An 18,407-nucleotide genomic window follows, 5' to 3' on the forward strand; every position below is an offset into this window, starting at 1 on the left:
CCTTAATGACTCAAAAACATGGTGATTGTCCTAATAAACCACAAGCATGATGATCTAGAACCGTTATTATTCAGATTATAGATGGTGATTGAGAATCATAATAATCCAGAATCATGTTGATTTTGAGCTATTATCTTTCAGAATTTTAATAATACAGAAATGTGTTGATTTAGAGCCTTAATGACTCAAAAACATGGTGACTGTGAATCATAATAGTCCAAAGCTATGATGATCTAGAACTATTATTCAGAGCTGTAATTATTATAACTTAGAACCATAATGATATAAAACATTGTAATTGAGAACCATGAAAATCTACAACCTTAATAACTCATAAATAGTGTGATTGGGAATCATAGTAATCTAGAGTATTCTGATCTAGAACCTAAATGTGATCATCAAGAACCATAACAATCCAGAATCACACTGAACTAGAACTGTTATTATTCAGATACATATTAATCCGGAGTCATGCTGAATAGAGCCTTAATGACTCAAAAACATGGTGATGATCCAGAATCATGGTGATCTAGAACTGTTGTTATTGTTCAGAGCCATGCTTATGTTTGGAGCCATAATGACTCAAAAATGTGTTGATCAAAAATCATAATAATGCACAACCACAGTGATCTAGACCTATTATTATTCTGACTCTTAGTTATACAGACTATATAGACATGTTTATCTAGAACCATAATGCCTCAAAAATATGGTCACCAAGAATCTTAATAATCCAGAATCACGATGATCTAGAACTGTTATTATTCAGATTCATAATAATTCAAAACATGGTAATCAAGAATAGTGATCCAGAGTTGTGCTGATCTAGAACTGGTGATCTAGAACTGTTGTTGTTACTCAGAGCCATAATGCCTAAAAAATATGGTGATAGAGAATCATAACAATTCACAGCCAAAGTGATCTAGAACTGTTATTATTATTCAGAGTATAATGCAGAAACATGCTTATCTAGAACCAAATATGGTGACAGATAATCTTTATAATTCAGAATCATGAGGAGGATCTAGAAATGTTTTATTCAGATTCATAATTCAGATTATGAACCACAGTAATCCAGAATCGTGATGATCTAGAGCCTCGATGACTCAGAAGCATGGTCGAGAGCCATAATAATTATGACAGTAATGGAAAAGTAGTTTGCTTGGATCTTGTAATTCTGCATGTTTAGCCTGTGACGGACAACATTCATTTCAGGCTTGATCTGTATGATGGATTATGAATCAGTCATGATTAATGTGATTCTCCTGAGCCAGTTCGTGCGTTCGCTTGATAACCTGTGTTACCTGTTTTCATTCTCAGATAATAGCTAACTGCTTCTCTGCACATGCATGACAGAAGTCTTATAATTGTGATTAACAAAACTCAAATTAAAATGAATAAAAGCTATACAGACGTATTAAAAAATACAAATGACAAAAACACAAAGCAAAAACTTCAAATTTAAATTCTAAATATAAATGTTATATGACCTAATCTAAATATATAACATGAATTCCAAGTATAATAGTATCTCCGTGACACTAAATAAATAGAGAAGCTGCTGAAGTTTCTGCTGAATGATTGCTCAGTTTGGGTTTGTCCCGGTTGTAAATGACTCCAGAAGTATTGTCTGTCTTACAGGAAACACCCCCCTTCATCTGGCTGTTATGATGGGTCATAAAGGTGAGTTGCATGTTTCTGATACGTCTGAAAGCTTGATTGGGTTTTCCCAGCATGATGCATCTGACACAACACATCATAAAACATCATTAATGAACTTGCACAGGTCTCAATCGGAGACTCTCATGAAAACATGAAATAAAAAGTATATTTTGCATGGGAAAAAGCATATTTTAGGACTATTAGGTTTTTAGTTGAATGTTTTTCATGATTTTTCACATGTGTTTTCGATGCAAAAACCCTCACGTTCATTACAGTAACACATCCAGATGTTATTTTTTTGACCACTAAATAAAAAAAAAAAATTCATTGTCATTACTGTGATTCAATAATTCTTTACTATATTACAATACAACATATAGGCAAGGCAAGTTTATTTATATAGCACATTTAATACACAGTCGTAATTCAGAGTGCTTTACATAAAATGAAGTGAGATAGTCATAAAAATAATAATCACAATAATAATAATACGAGTATTTGTTTTTTGCGTATTTAAATCAGCATAATTAAAGGTAAGTCATCAAATTCTACACAGAATTATATATGACACACACACAAATATATATATATATATATATATATATAGAGAGAGAGAGAGAGAGAGAAAAAAGTGAGAAATTGTTGTAAAAATGGGTGGTAAAATAATACAATTAATAATAATAAAATGAAGATAATGTCACAATGCAAAAATAGCAATGCTCCTAGACTTAATTTGCTTCATGCTAAATATTTTGACATTTAAAAATATTTTCATGCACATTCTGTAATTCATAACCCTCTTATTCTCATTACAGTAACGTGTCCAGGTGTTGTTGTTTTTAAATAACTATTATAATATTTTATTCTCGTTGTCATTCTCATTATTGTAATACAGCAGTAATAATATATACTGTCATACAATTAATTTTTATTATTTAAATCAGCATAAATTAAATGCACTACCCTGATATATAAATAGTGACATACATGTACATGATAACATAAATGTTTTTTCCTGCATGAGGAATTGTTGTAATAATAATTTGATTGGTAAATTATTATTTGTTGTGAAAATAATATCATATTGAAAAATGGCTTCTTTTTCTTCATGCGAAATCTTAGTTGTTTCTGTGGAAAGACTGTGTTTTTGATTTTATGAGATCGACCCCGAACCGTTTAGTGTAGAGTAGATTTTGATCACTGTTGAACATGATTATCATCAGAAGTGTTTTATCAGTGCTGTTTATTGGTATTCATGATTTTATACAGTTAGTGACATACGGCTTGAAAGATCCCGCTGAATTTGACTGTATTTAATGTACTTCATGTTTTGATGTTCTCTTTAGTAATGCCGAATGCATTTGTCTGTGAATGCGGGCCGTGGTGAAATATTCATGCACGGCTCCCCTGTGAGCGCACGACTACACTCTAATTTCATTAATACACTACACGCTTATTAATAATTTAAACGGGATTTCTCAGCGGCGCACCAGGAATGGAAGACCTCACTGGCTGATTTAGTGAAGACCGTTGCTGGAACTCTGCCTCATTGTTCAGAGTACACACACACACACACTCACTCTCAGTCTCACTCTCACTCTCACACACACACTCACTCTCTCTCACACACACACACACACACACACACACTCACTCTCTCTCACATACAAACACACACACACACACACACACACACACACACTCACTCACTCTCTCACACACACACACACACACACACACACACACTCACTCTCTCTCACACACACACACACACACACACTCACTCACTCTCACACACACACACACACACACTCACTCTCACACACACACACTCACTCACTCACTCTCACACACACACACACACACTCACTCTCACACACACACACACACACACACACACTCACTCTCACACACACACACACACACACACACACTCTCACTCTCACACACACACACACACACACACACTCACTCTCTCGCACACGCTAGGATGCGCGGTATACCGGTACTGGAACAGGTACAGGTCAAAACATATTCTAGTGTTTGGAGAATGAATTAAAATGGATTAAGTTGTATTTTCAAACTTTGATAGAAGTGTTGCTAGAAGACCACATTTATATTTAGAGAACATATTTACATATTCCATTCAATGTTTTCATAAAATTTTCTTTATCCGATCTTAAAATATCTTAAGACTTCGTTTTACCTTCATAAACCTGCAGAAACCCTAAAAACAGACACAGCAGAAGATCTAAATTCACATTTATAGAGCAGATGCTTTTATTCAGAACATAAGTGTTTCTTGGTAGTCGTGATTTCAGTCTTGATTATTTACTCAGTTGAATCTGTATATAGAGCAGTACAGCAAACGAGCTCTTCATTGACTGAATCTCAAATAAAAGCCTCTGTGCTGTACTGAGTGTTTCTAGCGGAGAGAAGGACATTGTTAAGCTCTAACAGAGCGGCGCAGAAGGTCACCAAACACTTGGCAGCGACTCAAACCTGCTGCTGTCGCTGTGTTTCTCTGCTGAAGCGGAGACTGAACACATCACAACAACTGCTGCTGATCACAGTCACATGATAATAGTGCTTTCTGCAACCAAAGCACTGCGAATGCAAGCTTGTTTCCCATCAAAAATAACTAAAGGTAATTGCAACTTGTCTCACAATTCTGACTTTTTTTCCTCAGAATTGCAAACGATACACCTGTAATTTTGAGTTTTAATCTCGCAATTAGTGCTGTCAAATGATTAATCGTGCTTAATTGCATGTGTGTGTGTGTATATTTGTTATTTATATATAATATAAATTATATGAATATAAATATATACATGTGTGTATTTTTACACAATTTAAAAATATATATATATATATACACAGCACAAACACACATTATGTAAACAAAAACGTTTATTTTGGATGCGATTAATCACGATTAATCGTTTGACAGCACTACTCACAATTCCAATTTTTTTCTTAGAATTTTGTCTTTACATTTTGCAATTTTGTTTTCAACATGGAATAGAATGTTGCAACTTTTTATCTCAAAAGTCTCTGACTCTTTTTGTGCGATGGCAACAATGTCAGAATTTAGACTTTCCGTCTCGCAATTCTGGCTTTTTCTTGGAATTCTGACTTTACGTCTCACATTGTTTCCAGCACAGAATAAAAAATAGTAAAGGTAATTGCTACATTAATTGTAATTTTATTTTGACTACATTTTGCAATTGTTGTTTTCGCCATGGAATAATTTTTTTTTAAAAAGGTAACTACAAATTTTTATCTCACAATTGTCTTTTTGCAATTGTGACGTTATATCTAACAACTTAGATTTTTCTTCTCGCAACCCCCCCCCCCCCCCACTGGAATTCTGATATAGCATGTTAAAAATGTAAAAATGGTAGTTGCGACTTTTTATGTCAATTCTGACTTTATATTTGGCAGCTTAGATTTTTGCGGGGGACAAAACATCTGAATTGTCACATAAAAAGCAATAACACTTTCTTTCAATAAATATTTTTTATTCCTTAGCTGAAATAAGCTTCCGTAGCATACTGTATCCCACAATGCAGTGCATTAGACTTGACCTTTTATTTCCAGATGAACCAGAAGTGATATTTACATTAACAGTTATGCATTTATATTGATACATGCTTTTATCTAAAGCAACTTACAGTGACTTGAAACTATACAAGGTTATATATACAAGTTAGGTTAATTTCAGTTAAATAATTAGATGAAATGCTAAGTAATGCAGTAAACATGCAGTTCTATAGTGAAGTGTTTTACTGCGTTCTCTTTCAGGTGTTGTTTTCAGAAGTCAGCAGTATATAGTGTGTAGTGTGCTAGTATTTCATCTTTACTGGCTCTAGACGTCCCGTGAAGAGCTCGGAGGAGGCTCTTTCTTCTGAACGCTGAAATTAAAGGCGTTCCTTTGTGGCCGCAGCAGAAGAGGGATGTTAAATTAAGCTGCTGCACCTCCTTTTATGTTTAAATCGGGATCCGGGCATCATTTCAGTGGCATGCTTCCCTTTCTGGAGCTCGTGCACTGGGGGAAAGGGTTCTGCTGGGTCTTAAAGCATCTGTAATGCATGATCAAACAGCAAAATAAGGGTCATTTATTTTATTTATTCTAGTGATTATCTTCAATTTGATTTCACAGATACTATTTAAACTAAACTGAGCTAGACAATGACATCTCTGAACTCAATAATGAAATGCCTTTAACTGAAAATTGAGTGTTTAATCTTATTATTATTCATTACTGACTCTCTATCCTCCAGTTTGATACTGTTAAGTGCTTTGACACAGTCTGTATTGTTAAAAGCGCTGTATAAATAAAGATGACTTGACTTGAAAAGAAAGATGCATAGAGCAGTATTTGACAGAAGTGTGTAGTTTGGAGCCAGTAGATGTAGTTGGTGTTTGTGAAGCGTGTTTGATTGATCAGAGTCTCTGGGATGTGAGTGAAAGCAATGATCTGCTCTTCTCTCCTCCTCAGAATGTGCCCATCTCCTGCTGGCCCATAATGCACCAGTGAAGGTGAAAAACGCTCAGGGATGGAGTCCGCTCGCCGAGGCCATCAGCTACGGAGACCGACAGATGAGTACGCCATTCATATACTGTTATACTTTTTGTTCATATTTTAAATTAGATTTTATTTTTACATTTTGTTTCCATTTTAATTTAAAATTTTGTTGTGTTTGTCATTTTTATTTATAAATTTGTTTTTTATGAAGTTTCAGTTTGTTTTAGTGCTTAAAAGAAAATGAGAAATACTGCCTTGGGAACTTGCATGAATGAATGAATGAATAAATAAATAAATATTATGACTTGTCAGGAAATATTTATTTTATTAAATAAATAAATGTCATTTTAGTACTCCAATTTAAAAATAATCTAAAAATGATAATTATTTCCTTAGCTAGCTGAAATAAAATGTTAATTTTTTTATTTAATTTTAATTTTAATTTTTGTATGTACGTGTATATATATATATATATATATATATATATATTTCAGTTAATGTTTATTTTATTTCTAATGATGATAATCATTTTTATGGTTTATTTAGTTTATTTTGGTACATAAGCTACTGTAAAGCTGCTTTGACACAGTCTGTATTGTTAAAAGTGCTACATAAAGGTGACTTGATTTGACTAAACTAAACAGAAATATTGTTTTGGGAACTTAAAATAAAATAAGTGTGGTTTTAGTTCATATTAGTACCTCACTAAACAAAAATGAGAATAATTTCCTTAGCTAGCTGATATAAACTTTGATATAAGTTTTAAATAAGTTTTATTATTTTTCATTTGAATTTTAATGTGCGTGAGTGAGTGAGTGTGTGTGTGTGTGTGTGTGTGTGTGTAAATGTGTGTGTGTGAGTGAGTGAGTGTGTGTGTGTGTGTGTGTGTGTGTGAGAGTGTGTGTGTGTGAGTGAGTGAGTGTGTATATATGTGTGTGTGTGTGTGTGTGTGTGAGTGAGTGTGTGTGAGTGAGTGAGTGTGTATATATGTGTGTGTGTGTGTGAGTGTGAGTGTGTGTGTGTGTGTGTGTGTGTGTAAATATGTGTGTGTGTGTGAGTGTGTGTGTGAGTGTGTGTGTGTGTGTGTGTGTGTGTGTGTGATAAGGTCATGTGAGCTCTGCTCTGATCTCCTCCATTAAGGACAGCATGAGTCCAGATGAAATGTGTGTCTTTTGTTGTGGTGAGTTAGATTAAATCCAGATTAAATCTCACTCTGGATTACGTTACACCATCAGCGCTAATTCACTGAAAATCCTGCGAGCATTAATGTGTGTTTACCAGCTCCTAACGATGCTCAGTCTGTGTTAATGAAGAGCTCGTTCAGCTAACGATCACAGGTGGGTCAGAGCGCACTCTTTACTCGGGAATCATTTGCATTGGACTAAATATCTGCTAGAAATGCAAAAGAGAAGAAACATCAGCCTGAGTCTGTGGTTCACATGAAGAAAACTCCACATACTGACAGCTCACAGAAACACTGACAGGAGTGACATCTGTCTCATTTATTCACAAATTACATCTTATTTTTAACCCCCCCACCCAAACAATTCCAGTTTTAATTTTTTGTGGATTGTGTTGTAATGGTTTAACAATATTTAATAAACAAAAAGATGTCTTATCATGTGAATAAAACTTTAACAGTTTAATAATTTGTTAGCATGTTAACAATAGTGGCCTATATTTATTATTTATTAGAAACTCTGCATTTACATGTTTCCTGGATTCAGTTTTAATTGTCTAAGTACATTTAAAAGGATGTTTAAACAATCAAATTCATAAAACTTTAACAATTTAATAAATTGTTTACATTTTCACAATAATAGTGCCTATATAATTCTGTTCTTTCCATTTACATTTTTGTGTATAATTCTGTTTCATGATTTAATACAGATTTATTATAAACAGAGGTAATCAAATAAATCCATACAACTTTAACAATTTAACTCATCTTTTACAATTTCTTTTTTTTTTGCTGCACAAAAAAGGATTAGTGTTTAAATTAAACATGGGTGAAATTCTGTGTGATATTCCCTAAAAATAATGTTTTAAACTGTATTATGATTATTACTTTAAGAAGTACATTCTGCTGTACAACAGTAATATATTTCAGTCATCATTTCTTCAAGTTAAGCCAAACGTTTATTTTGGCGAGCGTAGAGAGTTTGTGCATCCGATGACTGTTTTCTCATGAAATGGTGAAATCCCATTTCTGTGACTGGATTCTGTGCTTCTGTCTAATATAGAGTCGAACAGTCCATTAGAATCACATTTGTTTGTTGCTTTATTACGTACTTGTGTTCATATTTCCTCTTCACATTCTCATTCTCGTCTGACTCTCTGATCTTCATCATTCTCCTCGTGTTGTGTTTCAGAAGCGGCCAACTGCTGATTAACTGTTATTGACTCGCCAAAGCCAGCTTTTATTGCATCGCATGCGACGCTGCCTCAGATGCAAGGTTTTTTTTTAGAAGGCGTCATAGTTTTGGTGGCTTGAGTTATTAATTTCTCAGTGAAGATGATGATGAATCAGTGATGGTGGGTGGAGGTGATGATGATGATTACACCTACACCTACAGGACACACAGCACATGAATCACTCTTTTAATTTGATCTCTCCATCACTCCTATCAGCCGAGAGCACCGAGATGTTCAGAAGTGGGTCGTGACCTTTGACTGATGACATCAGAGGTCATCTTAGATGTTGGTCGACTAGTTAAAACTAGACTAGTTCACCCAAAACTGATCATTCTGTCTTATTTACTCACCCTCATGTTGTTCCAAACCTGTATGACTTGACTTTCGTCTGTGAGCCACACAAGTAGATATTTTGAGAAATGTGTCTAGTTTGTGGTTTAAACAGTGAAAGTCAATGGGGTTCCAGTGTTCTTCAAAATATCTTGAAGAAAGAAAGCCATACATGTTTGGAACCACGTGAGTAAGAGTAAATGAGAGGTTGTTTTCTCTGTGTTGAGCTGGTTATCTCTTCACTCACCTGTACTAGTTAGTTTAACTGAGGATGTAACACCGGTTTCTGGACGCGCAGCAGATGAACGTCGCTCTTCTCGTCTGGTTCATCTGAGCTCCTCTGGCAGGGAAACTGGTTCCCGAAGCCAATCGGAGACTGAGATTAGAGCCGAAGCGGAGCACTCCGTCTGTCTGCTCTGAGTTTAGTGATGGAGGTGTGCTCGTGTGACACTCTGTGCATCATGGGAGTTTTAATGGCTTTGAATCAGAATCGACTGTTTTCTGTCGTCAATTCTCAAGAGATTCAGACGTGACGGAGATGGACAGAGAATGAAAAACAAACAGTCATTTCAGTTACTGTGCAAATCAGTGCAGCTGATTTAGGTGGCATGATCAGAATGTCTCTAATTAAAACACAAAGAAGGCCTGTACTCTAAGAAAGATGTTTATTAAGGTTGTAACGGGATAAAACATGTACTAGTGACAGTCTGTCCTTAAACTGCATTAAATTTAGAAGAGTTTGAGAGAAATGCTGAATACTGTCTGCTTGTGTATTTGATCAACCCTAGAGTAATCAATGCATCTGATTTCATTTGGTGCTGTTTCAATACGTTTCAAACCATTTCAGTACTTTTGATGATATTTCAGTACTTTTCATACTATTTCAATATTTTGATACTATTTCAATACTTTTGACATTTCAGTACTTTTGATATTATTTCAGTACTTGATACTGTTTCATTACGTTTGATACTATTTCAGTGCAGTTGATACAATTTTATTACTTTTGATACTGTTTCAATATTTTTAATACTATTTCAATACTTTTAATTTCTTTTGATAGTATTTCAGTACTTTTTCCCAGTTTCCTCCCGTGCAAGTGTTTCATTGAGTGACATCACAAGCTCAATCAATCACAGCACTTTATCTTGGGGTTTGGATGTCGTCATTCATTAGGCGCACAGCAGCACAGAGGCGCTCGTCAGGAAAGCCCTCGTTAGAGAGCTGCTCATTAACACACAGCTCTCATTAGTGTGTGATTCCCGCTGCACTGACGGTGATGCTGCTGTATTCAGTTGTGTTGTGTGTGTTTCTCAGACGGCTCACAGGTCTGCTGTGAGTGTTTTGATGACATCATTTCCATTTTAAACTCTGGTAACTAATAGAAACACACTTTGTCTTGCCAGGCTGATCGTCGTTTCGTTTTTTTTTTTTAACATCAAGGCATGTAATTAATAAAACTAACGCTATACGTTGCTGTTGTTTGCTAGCTACCATTATAGCGAGAGAACGCGGGTCACGTATTGATGACGTAAAACTCCGGACAAGTCTTCTTGAGTACGTCCGTTTTTATCGCGTCTTGACTGTCGGACAGTCTGACATTAAGACAACTGAGTGAAGTGACATTCAGCCAAGTATGGTGACCCATACTCGGAATTCGTGCTCTGCATTTAACCCATCCAACGTGCACACACACACACACACACACACCGTGAACACACACACACACACACACAGCAGTGAACACACACACACACACAGCAGTGAACACACACACACACACACACACACACCAGTGAACACACACACACACACAGCAGTGAACACACACACACACACAGCAGTGAACACACACACACCGTGAACACACACCCGGAGCAGTGGGCATTTATGCTGCGGCGCCCGGGGAGCAGTTGGGGGTTCGGTGTCTTGCTCAAGGGCACCTCAGTCGTGGTATTGAGGGTGGAGAGAGCGCTGGACATTCACTCCCCCCACCTACAATCCCTGCCGGCCCGAGACTCAAACCCACAACCTTTGGATCACGAGTCCGACTCTCTAACCATTAGGCCACGACTTCCCCCTGTCGTGATCCTGAGATCACTGAGATCCTACAGTCTGACATGGGGAACATGTTCGTACAGTGTGACAAGCAACAATCGCAAAAGACTATTAAAAATCGCACAGTGTGAGCCCGGCTTAACTTTCTCAGTTTGTCGCACGAGCACATCATTTGGTTGCAATTTGTTTTTTGTTTTTGAACATTTGATTAATCAATGCATGCTGATGAACTTTTATCATAGTTTATAGTTATATGGTAATGAAAGTGTTCAACATTCAACTCGTTCTTTTTCATCTGTATTATTTGTGATTTATATTTTGTGATCAGGAATTCCTTTTTTCGTGCGCTTTCACTTTCAAATTTGCGATCTTGGTGTCACATTTTACAAGAAAAGATCATTGTCTGTTTTGCTTATATCTATACACCTTTCACGTTTTAAGACTAAAACAAAAGATGGATTCATTGTTATTCTTAATTAAAAAGCACAACAACAATAAAACAGTACGTTGACAATGACAAACTAGCTTACATAACATTTATTAACAAGGTTTATAAGCTGTTTAATAGGCTAAAGAGTGAAGAATAATTCACTGGATAATCTTAATTCACGGAATAATATTCTCTGGAATATTGGAATATAACAAGCATTGTATTTTATTGCATTTCTCAGCTGGCATGCTCTAAATTATGCTGCTGACAGCGCGGTTTATCTATGCCTTTACACAGAACTACAGGCTACTCAAACTGCCATCGATTGCGGAGATAATAAATAATTAATTTCCATAGAGTTGTGTTAATTTAGATGTTTATAAACGAAATAATGGTTATATAGTAAGTGTTAATACAATTTAGGGTGCTTCAAAAAACTGAATCTTGTTAAAAGTTACATGCGGTGTCCGAGCTGAGCATTTCTTGAGCATCAACCGCTGAGTGAACTGCAATATGAAGCGGCTTCACGAGACTAATGATGAGCATATAGACAACAGAGAGAGAATTACATTCAATGCTTTTAAACATGCTCTAATTCATGGCTGTGTTATTTCAGGCAAAGTTATATCTTTATAGGGACAGGGCTTGACAGAGTATCTTATTTATCATATTTCTTAGAGCCAAGTTGCATAAACTATATATCAGGCATTTATGTAATACATCTAATTTGTGCATTAATGACTGTAATATTAAATAGTTTACTAACTACAGCATATCGGTAATTTATCGGTATTACGAAACCGATATCCGATTATGCAAAAATGCTTAAATATCGGGAAAATATCAGTAAATCGATATATCGGTCGATCTCTATTTTTAACTCAAATCCGAGTCCATAATCCATAATTAATGCTTCCGCCGGTGAAAAAGTCACATATCTGTTTAGAGCTGTTTTGTCTTGTAAACGCTGCTTGATCTGTGCAGATTTCTCTCCTGATTCAGACCAGAACACTTTTTCACTGGAGGAAGCGTTATTATGGATTATAGACTCAGATTTTAGTTAAAAACATCTTAATGCTGGATTTGTTTCGTCTTCTCCAGATGTTAACTGATGGACTGGAGTGGTGTGGATTATTTTGACGGCACCCATTCATATAAAGCTGTTTTGAAACCCTATTTTCAGTTGATGGATGAAATGGGAAGTTAATGGTTGATGTGTTGTGTTTCAGTCACGGCTCTGCTGAGAAAGCTGAAGCAGCAGTCACGAGAGAGTGTGGAGGACAAGAGACCGCGTCTGCTCAAAGCACTGAAAGAGGTAAAGCAGCAGGCCACACACACACACACACACACTCTCAGAGTCCCCGTGTGTTAATTAGCATCGGCACTGAGACTGAGGCATCTGGGAATGATCTGCAGACAGGAAATGACCTACAGGAAAGAAGATGCTCAATGTCACCTCGCTTCAGATTCACACGAGCACTCCATAACAAACAGTGTTTTTAATGTTTTTTTTAAACAATGTTAAGTTATTATCTTACTGATGGGATGTCTTGCCTTTAATAATATCAGGCAATGGTTTTATTCACAATTTCTTTTTAAAAATGGGGAAAATGTAGGTTTTCTTACAAATATCAAGCTGAAAGAGCTTTTATAATCACTGTTTTATATGTACTATTTGTAAGAAAGAAATTGAATATAGTTTTCTCAATTTATTAAATTTTATTTATATTTATAATTTTTTTTATATTTATTAAAATAAAATTTTCAAGTTTTATTTTAATTTCTACTAATAGTATTTGCTGGTAATATGGCAGTTAATAAAAAAATATATTAATTAAATGCATTTAAAATTAGGATTTAAAAAAAAATCAAATGTCAAGCTGAAAGAGCTTTTATAATTACTATATTTTTATATTGTTTTAAGAAAGATATTGTTAAATGATTGTATATAATTGTCTTAATTTATCGAAGTGTTATTATTGAAATGATTATTTTAATTTCAGCTGATAGCTGTAGCTAATATGGCAATTAATAAATAAATAAGAAAAAAATGCATTTAAAAAACAGGAAAGTGTTTATAATTTCTATCAAATATTAAGCTGAAAGAGCTTTTATATTTGCTACATTTTGTAAATATACTGTTGTAAGAAAGTAATTGTTAAATTATTGTGTAATTGTCTTTATTGAAGTTTTACTGTTGGAATAATTTTGATTTCCATTAATAGCATTTGTTAATATGCCAATAAATAAATACAAAAGAATATATAAAAAAAAATATTAAGCTCAAAAAATATTTTATAATTGCAATATTTTTTATAGTGCTGTACAAAACATTGTTAAATTATTGTATTGTAAGTTTGTGGGAAAGCAATTAAGAAATTGCTAGTAAATTTCATAATTAGAAAAAAACAACATTAAACTTGGATTTTTAGAAAAACTGAAACTGAAGCAGTATTTTGTTGTAAAACAGAACTCCGCACTAGAGCTGCATGATTAATCGTTAAAAGATCGCAATCTCTAATATTTAAAATCATACATTTAAATATTATTTCTGTCTTTAGTCATTCATATTATCCCAGAAATACTGAAAGTTTATAGTTCGGATATAAATATTGATGTCTATGGAAGAGATTAAAATAGAGCAAATCCTCTTTGAAAGTAGTTAGCGCTTCAAATAGCGTTTGTGTTGATTGCATTGTTTCGCCTCGATGTGGAGACACGTGCCTTTTAAAAAATGTATTTGTCTTTGAATCATTCATTCAAGAGATTCGTTCAAGTATTTATGAGTGAGTCATTGAATCATAATTTGCACTATTTCATAACCCTGCAGCTGGCAGAAAGACCCAGCAGGTAGCCTGACCTGTGCTTATATCTGTAATCATTAAAAATTAAATTAATTAAACGCTTTTAAATAGTCTGCAGCAATTAATATTGTGTCACAGACTTTTGTAAATTATTAATATGATGCGCACTTAAGTTTAGAATCGTGGGAGAATCAAAGAAATCTTGATTGCTGATTTATCAGAGCGGTCATCAGACAGGTTTAACACACGATGGTTTATTAATCTGAACAGCATCATGTGCAGTCGCTGTTTCTGTATTTCATCTCTCTTGTGTTGTGTTGTGTTCTTTAGCTGGGGGACTTCTATCTGGAGCTGCACTGGGACTTCCAGAGCTGGGGTGAGTGATCGTCTGCTTTGTGTTTCACTCGCTAGAGACGTTGTGTTAGTGTGTGTGTGTGTGTGTGTGTGTATGTGTGTGCGCGTGTGTGTGTGTGTGCGTGTATGTGTGCGTGTGTGTGTGTGTGTGTGTGTGTGTGTGTGTGCGTGATGGGGGACACCTGTTTACTACACTGAGGTCATCTGTCTGTGGGTGTGGCCTCATGTCAAGCACACACACACGCACACACACACGCGCACACACACACATACACGCACGCGCGCACACACACGCGCACACACACACACACACGCGCACGCACACACGCACACACACACACACAGAAATGAGTATTATTATTATTATTATTATTATTAAATTAGCTGAAACTGTCTGTCTGTCTATTTATTATGTGTTATTCAGTAAACATTTGTTTTATTTCAAGTAACAAATGTTTATGGTTTTAGTTTTAGGAAATTATAATAATTTGATAGTATCATCAATACTTTATCATAGTTTTTATTATTTTGAATTAGATTTTATTTTTATATTTTCTGTTTTCACTTTAATTTGAGTAAAAGTTTGTTTTATTTTTTTGTCATTTTTATTAGTGTTTTTTAATATGTCTGAATAGTTTTTTATTTATTTTTATTCTGAAATAAAATCAGTTTTATATATATATATCATATATGAATTTATTTCAGTTGATGTTTATTTTATTTTGAGGCTTTAGTTTTAGCGAACAATAATAATAACAATAATAACCCTGATACTTCATAATTTTGAAGAGTTTTGGTGTGGAAATGTTGCTAATTTTCAAGAAAATAACCTAAATCTAAAATATGAATGAATGAATTGAGTTGTTTTGGGTAGAAATATGACTCTGTGTTTAGATTTGATGAGATTCTGTTAAACAACAGTATTGCCAGTGCTGTATAAAGGACCTGAAAGCAACAGATATCTTACCAGAAAATCACTTTGGCAGAAGTTAGTCACCATTTAGAATATGACTTGAGTAAAAGTCTTAAACTATGTGATATTTATTGTACTTAAGTACGAAAAGTATTTTTTAAATATTAAACGTACTTAAGTATTGAAAGAAAGAAATGTTCGTACTGAGTAGCAAGATTGTGTTGAACTATTTCTTCCATTTTGTATTTTTGGGTAAGAATAAGAAGCTCTTCATGCGGTACTTACTGTCTTTCATTCCATCATAAGAAAACATTTCTGGAATCTGCCTCTGAAATAGCATTTAGATGTATTTACACAGTTTAATGTATCTCACAGGGGACATGATACGTTTACACTGCAGTTACAGATGCATAAATAGGCCTAATGTTGTGTTTTTAACATAAAACACTGAATACTGATATTTGAAATCATTTAAGACATGAAATGATAACCGGCAGTAGGTGACAGCAAGTGTCTGTTAATGAGCGAGTCACTGAGATCCAAACGATTCATTCAGGAACAAAGCATTTGACTAAAGAGCGAATCACTGAATCATTTATTCAAACGATTCATTCAGGAACAAAGCATTTGACTAAAGAGTGAATCACTGAATCATTTATTCAACCGATTCATTCAGGAACAAAGCATTTGACTAAAGAGTGAATCACTGAATCATTTATTCAACCGATTCATTCAGGAACAAAGCATTTGACTAAAGAGTGAATCACTGAATCATTTATTCAACCGATTCGTTCAGGAACAAAGCATTTGACTAAAGAGTGAATCACTGAATCATTTATTCAACCGATTCATTCAGGAACAAAGCATTTGACTAAAGAGTGAATCACTGAATCATTTATTCAACCGATTCGTTCAGGAACAAAGCATTTGACTAAAGAGTGAATCACTGAATCATTTATTCAACCGATTCATTCAGGAACAAAGCATTTGACTAAAGAGTGAATCACTGAATCATTTATTCAACCGATTCGTTCAGGAACAAAGCATTTGACTAAAGAGTGAATCACTGAATCATTTATTCAACCGATTCATTCAGGAACAAAGCATTTGACTAAAGAGTGAATCACTGAATCATTTATTCAACCGATTCGTTCAATAAGTGAACCGCATTGCTCAGAGACTCAAACCAGTGCTGTGATCTTTGTTTGGAACTATTTTCATTGGCAAAATTTAGCAAAAACAAGCAATATTATGTCTAAAATATAAGTCACTTAATGTTAACTTTATTAAACTTGTATAAAATGATTATTACATTTGTTATTATGCTGATATCTGGGGAAAACAGTACTCTTTGTGTGATTATAGATTAAGTTAACTATATTAAATTATATAAATATAAAAAGTATGCAGAAACAGTTTTGGCGTCTATAATTTATAATGCCTGGAATTTTGAGTTTTAATAGAATCATAAATCATCTGTGTGTGATTTGGTGATATACTTGATAATGTCAGATCACACATCATTACAACAGCACTTACCACATTATCACAGAAGATATACTGTATAATGCAGTGGAGTAAAAGTGGGCTGAAATATAAAAACTCAAGTAAAGTACAGATACTCCCAAAAAATACTTAAATACTGTAACAAAGTATTATTACTTCGTTACATTACAGCACTGCCTAATGCATAGAAATCATGGCTTGTTTTCTATCAGGTCTGTTTTTAGTCCAGCAGATGTGTTTGAAGTTGTTGATTTCCTCTTCCTCAGTGCCTTTACTCTCACGGATTTTACCCTCCGACGCCTGTAAGATCTACAAACAGGGCATCAACATCCGGTACGTTTGATCTGAGTCATTTTTCTCAAGATTTTCTCAATATTTAGATTTTTTTGCTCCCTCAGATTCCAGATTTTCTAATAGTTGTATCTCAGACAAATATTGTCCTATCATAACAAACCATACATCAATGGAAAGATTATTTATTCTGCTTCAGATGATGCATAGATCTCAAGTTCAAGAAACTGACCCTCATGACTGGTTTGGTGGTCCAGGGTCACTTATATGAGTGTTGCTAACTGTGTTGTGTGTTTGTGCTGTAGTTTGGACACTACACTGATCGACTTCACCGATATGAAGTGTCAGCGAGGAGACCTGAGCTTCATCTTCTGTGGAGACGCCGCTCCCTCCCAGTCCTTCGTGGTTCTGGACAACGAGCAGAAGGTTTATCAGCGGATTCATCACGAGGCATGTTCTCCGTCTGCTCGCTCGTCACGCGTGTTCTGCACCGGTGTGTGTGTGTGTGACGTGTGTGTGTGTGATGTGTTTCAGGAGTCAGAGATGGAGACGGAGGAGGAGGTGGACATCCTGATGAGCAGCGACATCTACTCTGCCACGCTCTCCACCAAATCCATCACCTTCTCCCGCGCGCAGACCGGCTGGCTCTTCCGAGAGGACAAAACCGTACGTGTCTGGAGATCACCAAATCACACTGCTGGCCAAATGACCAGAACACTAGTATATCAGCAGCTAAAACTGGTTTAAAGTCAGTTATTTGCATCTTGGAGACACAGTTCTTCTGGATTTAGTCTCAGTTTGTTCTGTTTCTTCATGTCATTCCAGACAGACTGATGATGATCAGATCAGATCTCAAACATCTCACTGGATTATTACTATTAATGACTAAATGAATGTTTCATACTGACACACTCCAGCAGAAGATAGAAATAACTGACTTTAAACCAGTTTTAGCTGCTGGAGATACTAGTGTTCTGATCATTTGGCCAGAGCTGTACATGATCTACCGATTAATAAATCTAATTAATCACACATCAATTTGGCTGAGAAATTGCCCCCCAAAAGATCATTTAAAGTCTTATTGGCTTAGATTAGAAAAGCATTGAATAGACATTT

At 35.0% G+C, this 18,407-nt stretch overlaps 1 protein-coding gene across 1 annotated transcript in view; it reads left to right on the top strand.

Moving 5' to 3' along the window:
• LOC306857061 (ankyrin repeat domain-containing protein 13C) overlaps window positions 1–18,407 on the top strand; it is a 28,862-nt gene that overhangs the window by 903 nt on the left and 9,552 nt on the right. The window contains exons 2-8 of the mRNA XM_079396725.1: window positions 1,642–1,683; window positions 6,164–6,268; window positions 12,653–12,738; window positions 14,558–14,603; window positions 17,267–17,333; window positions 17,597–17,741; window positions 17,826–17,957. Of these exons, the coding sequence (XP_079252851.1) occupies window positions 1,642–1,683; window positions 6,164–6,268; window positions 12,653–12,738; window positions 14,558–14,603; window positions 17,267–17,333; window positions 17,597–17,741; window positions 17,826–17,957 (623 nt within the window). The remainder of the gene's footprint in view (window positions 1–1,641; window positions 1,684–6,163; window positions 6,269–12,652; window positions 12,739–14,557; window positions 14,604–17,266; window positions 17,334–17,596; window positions 17,742–17,825; window positions 17,958–18,407) is intronic.

Source organism: Barbus barbus, assembly GCF_936440315.1.
Source record: "Barbus barbus genome assembly, chromosome: 37".
Taxonomy (NCBI): Eukaryota; Metazoa; Chordata; class Actinopteri; order Cypriniformes; family Cyprinidae; genus Barbus; species Barbus barbus.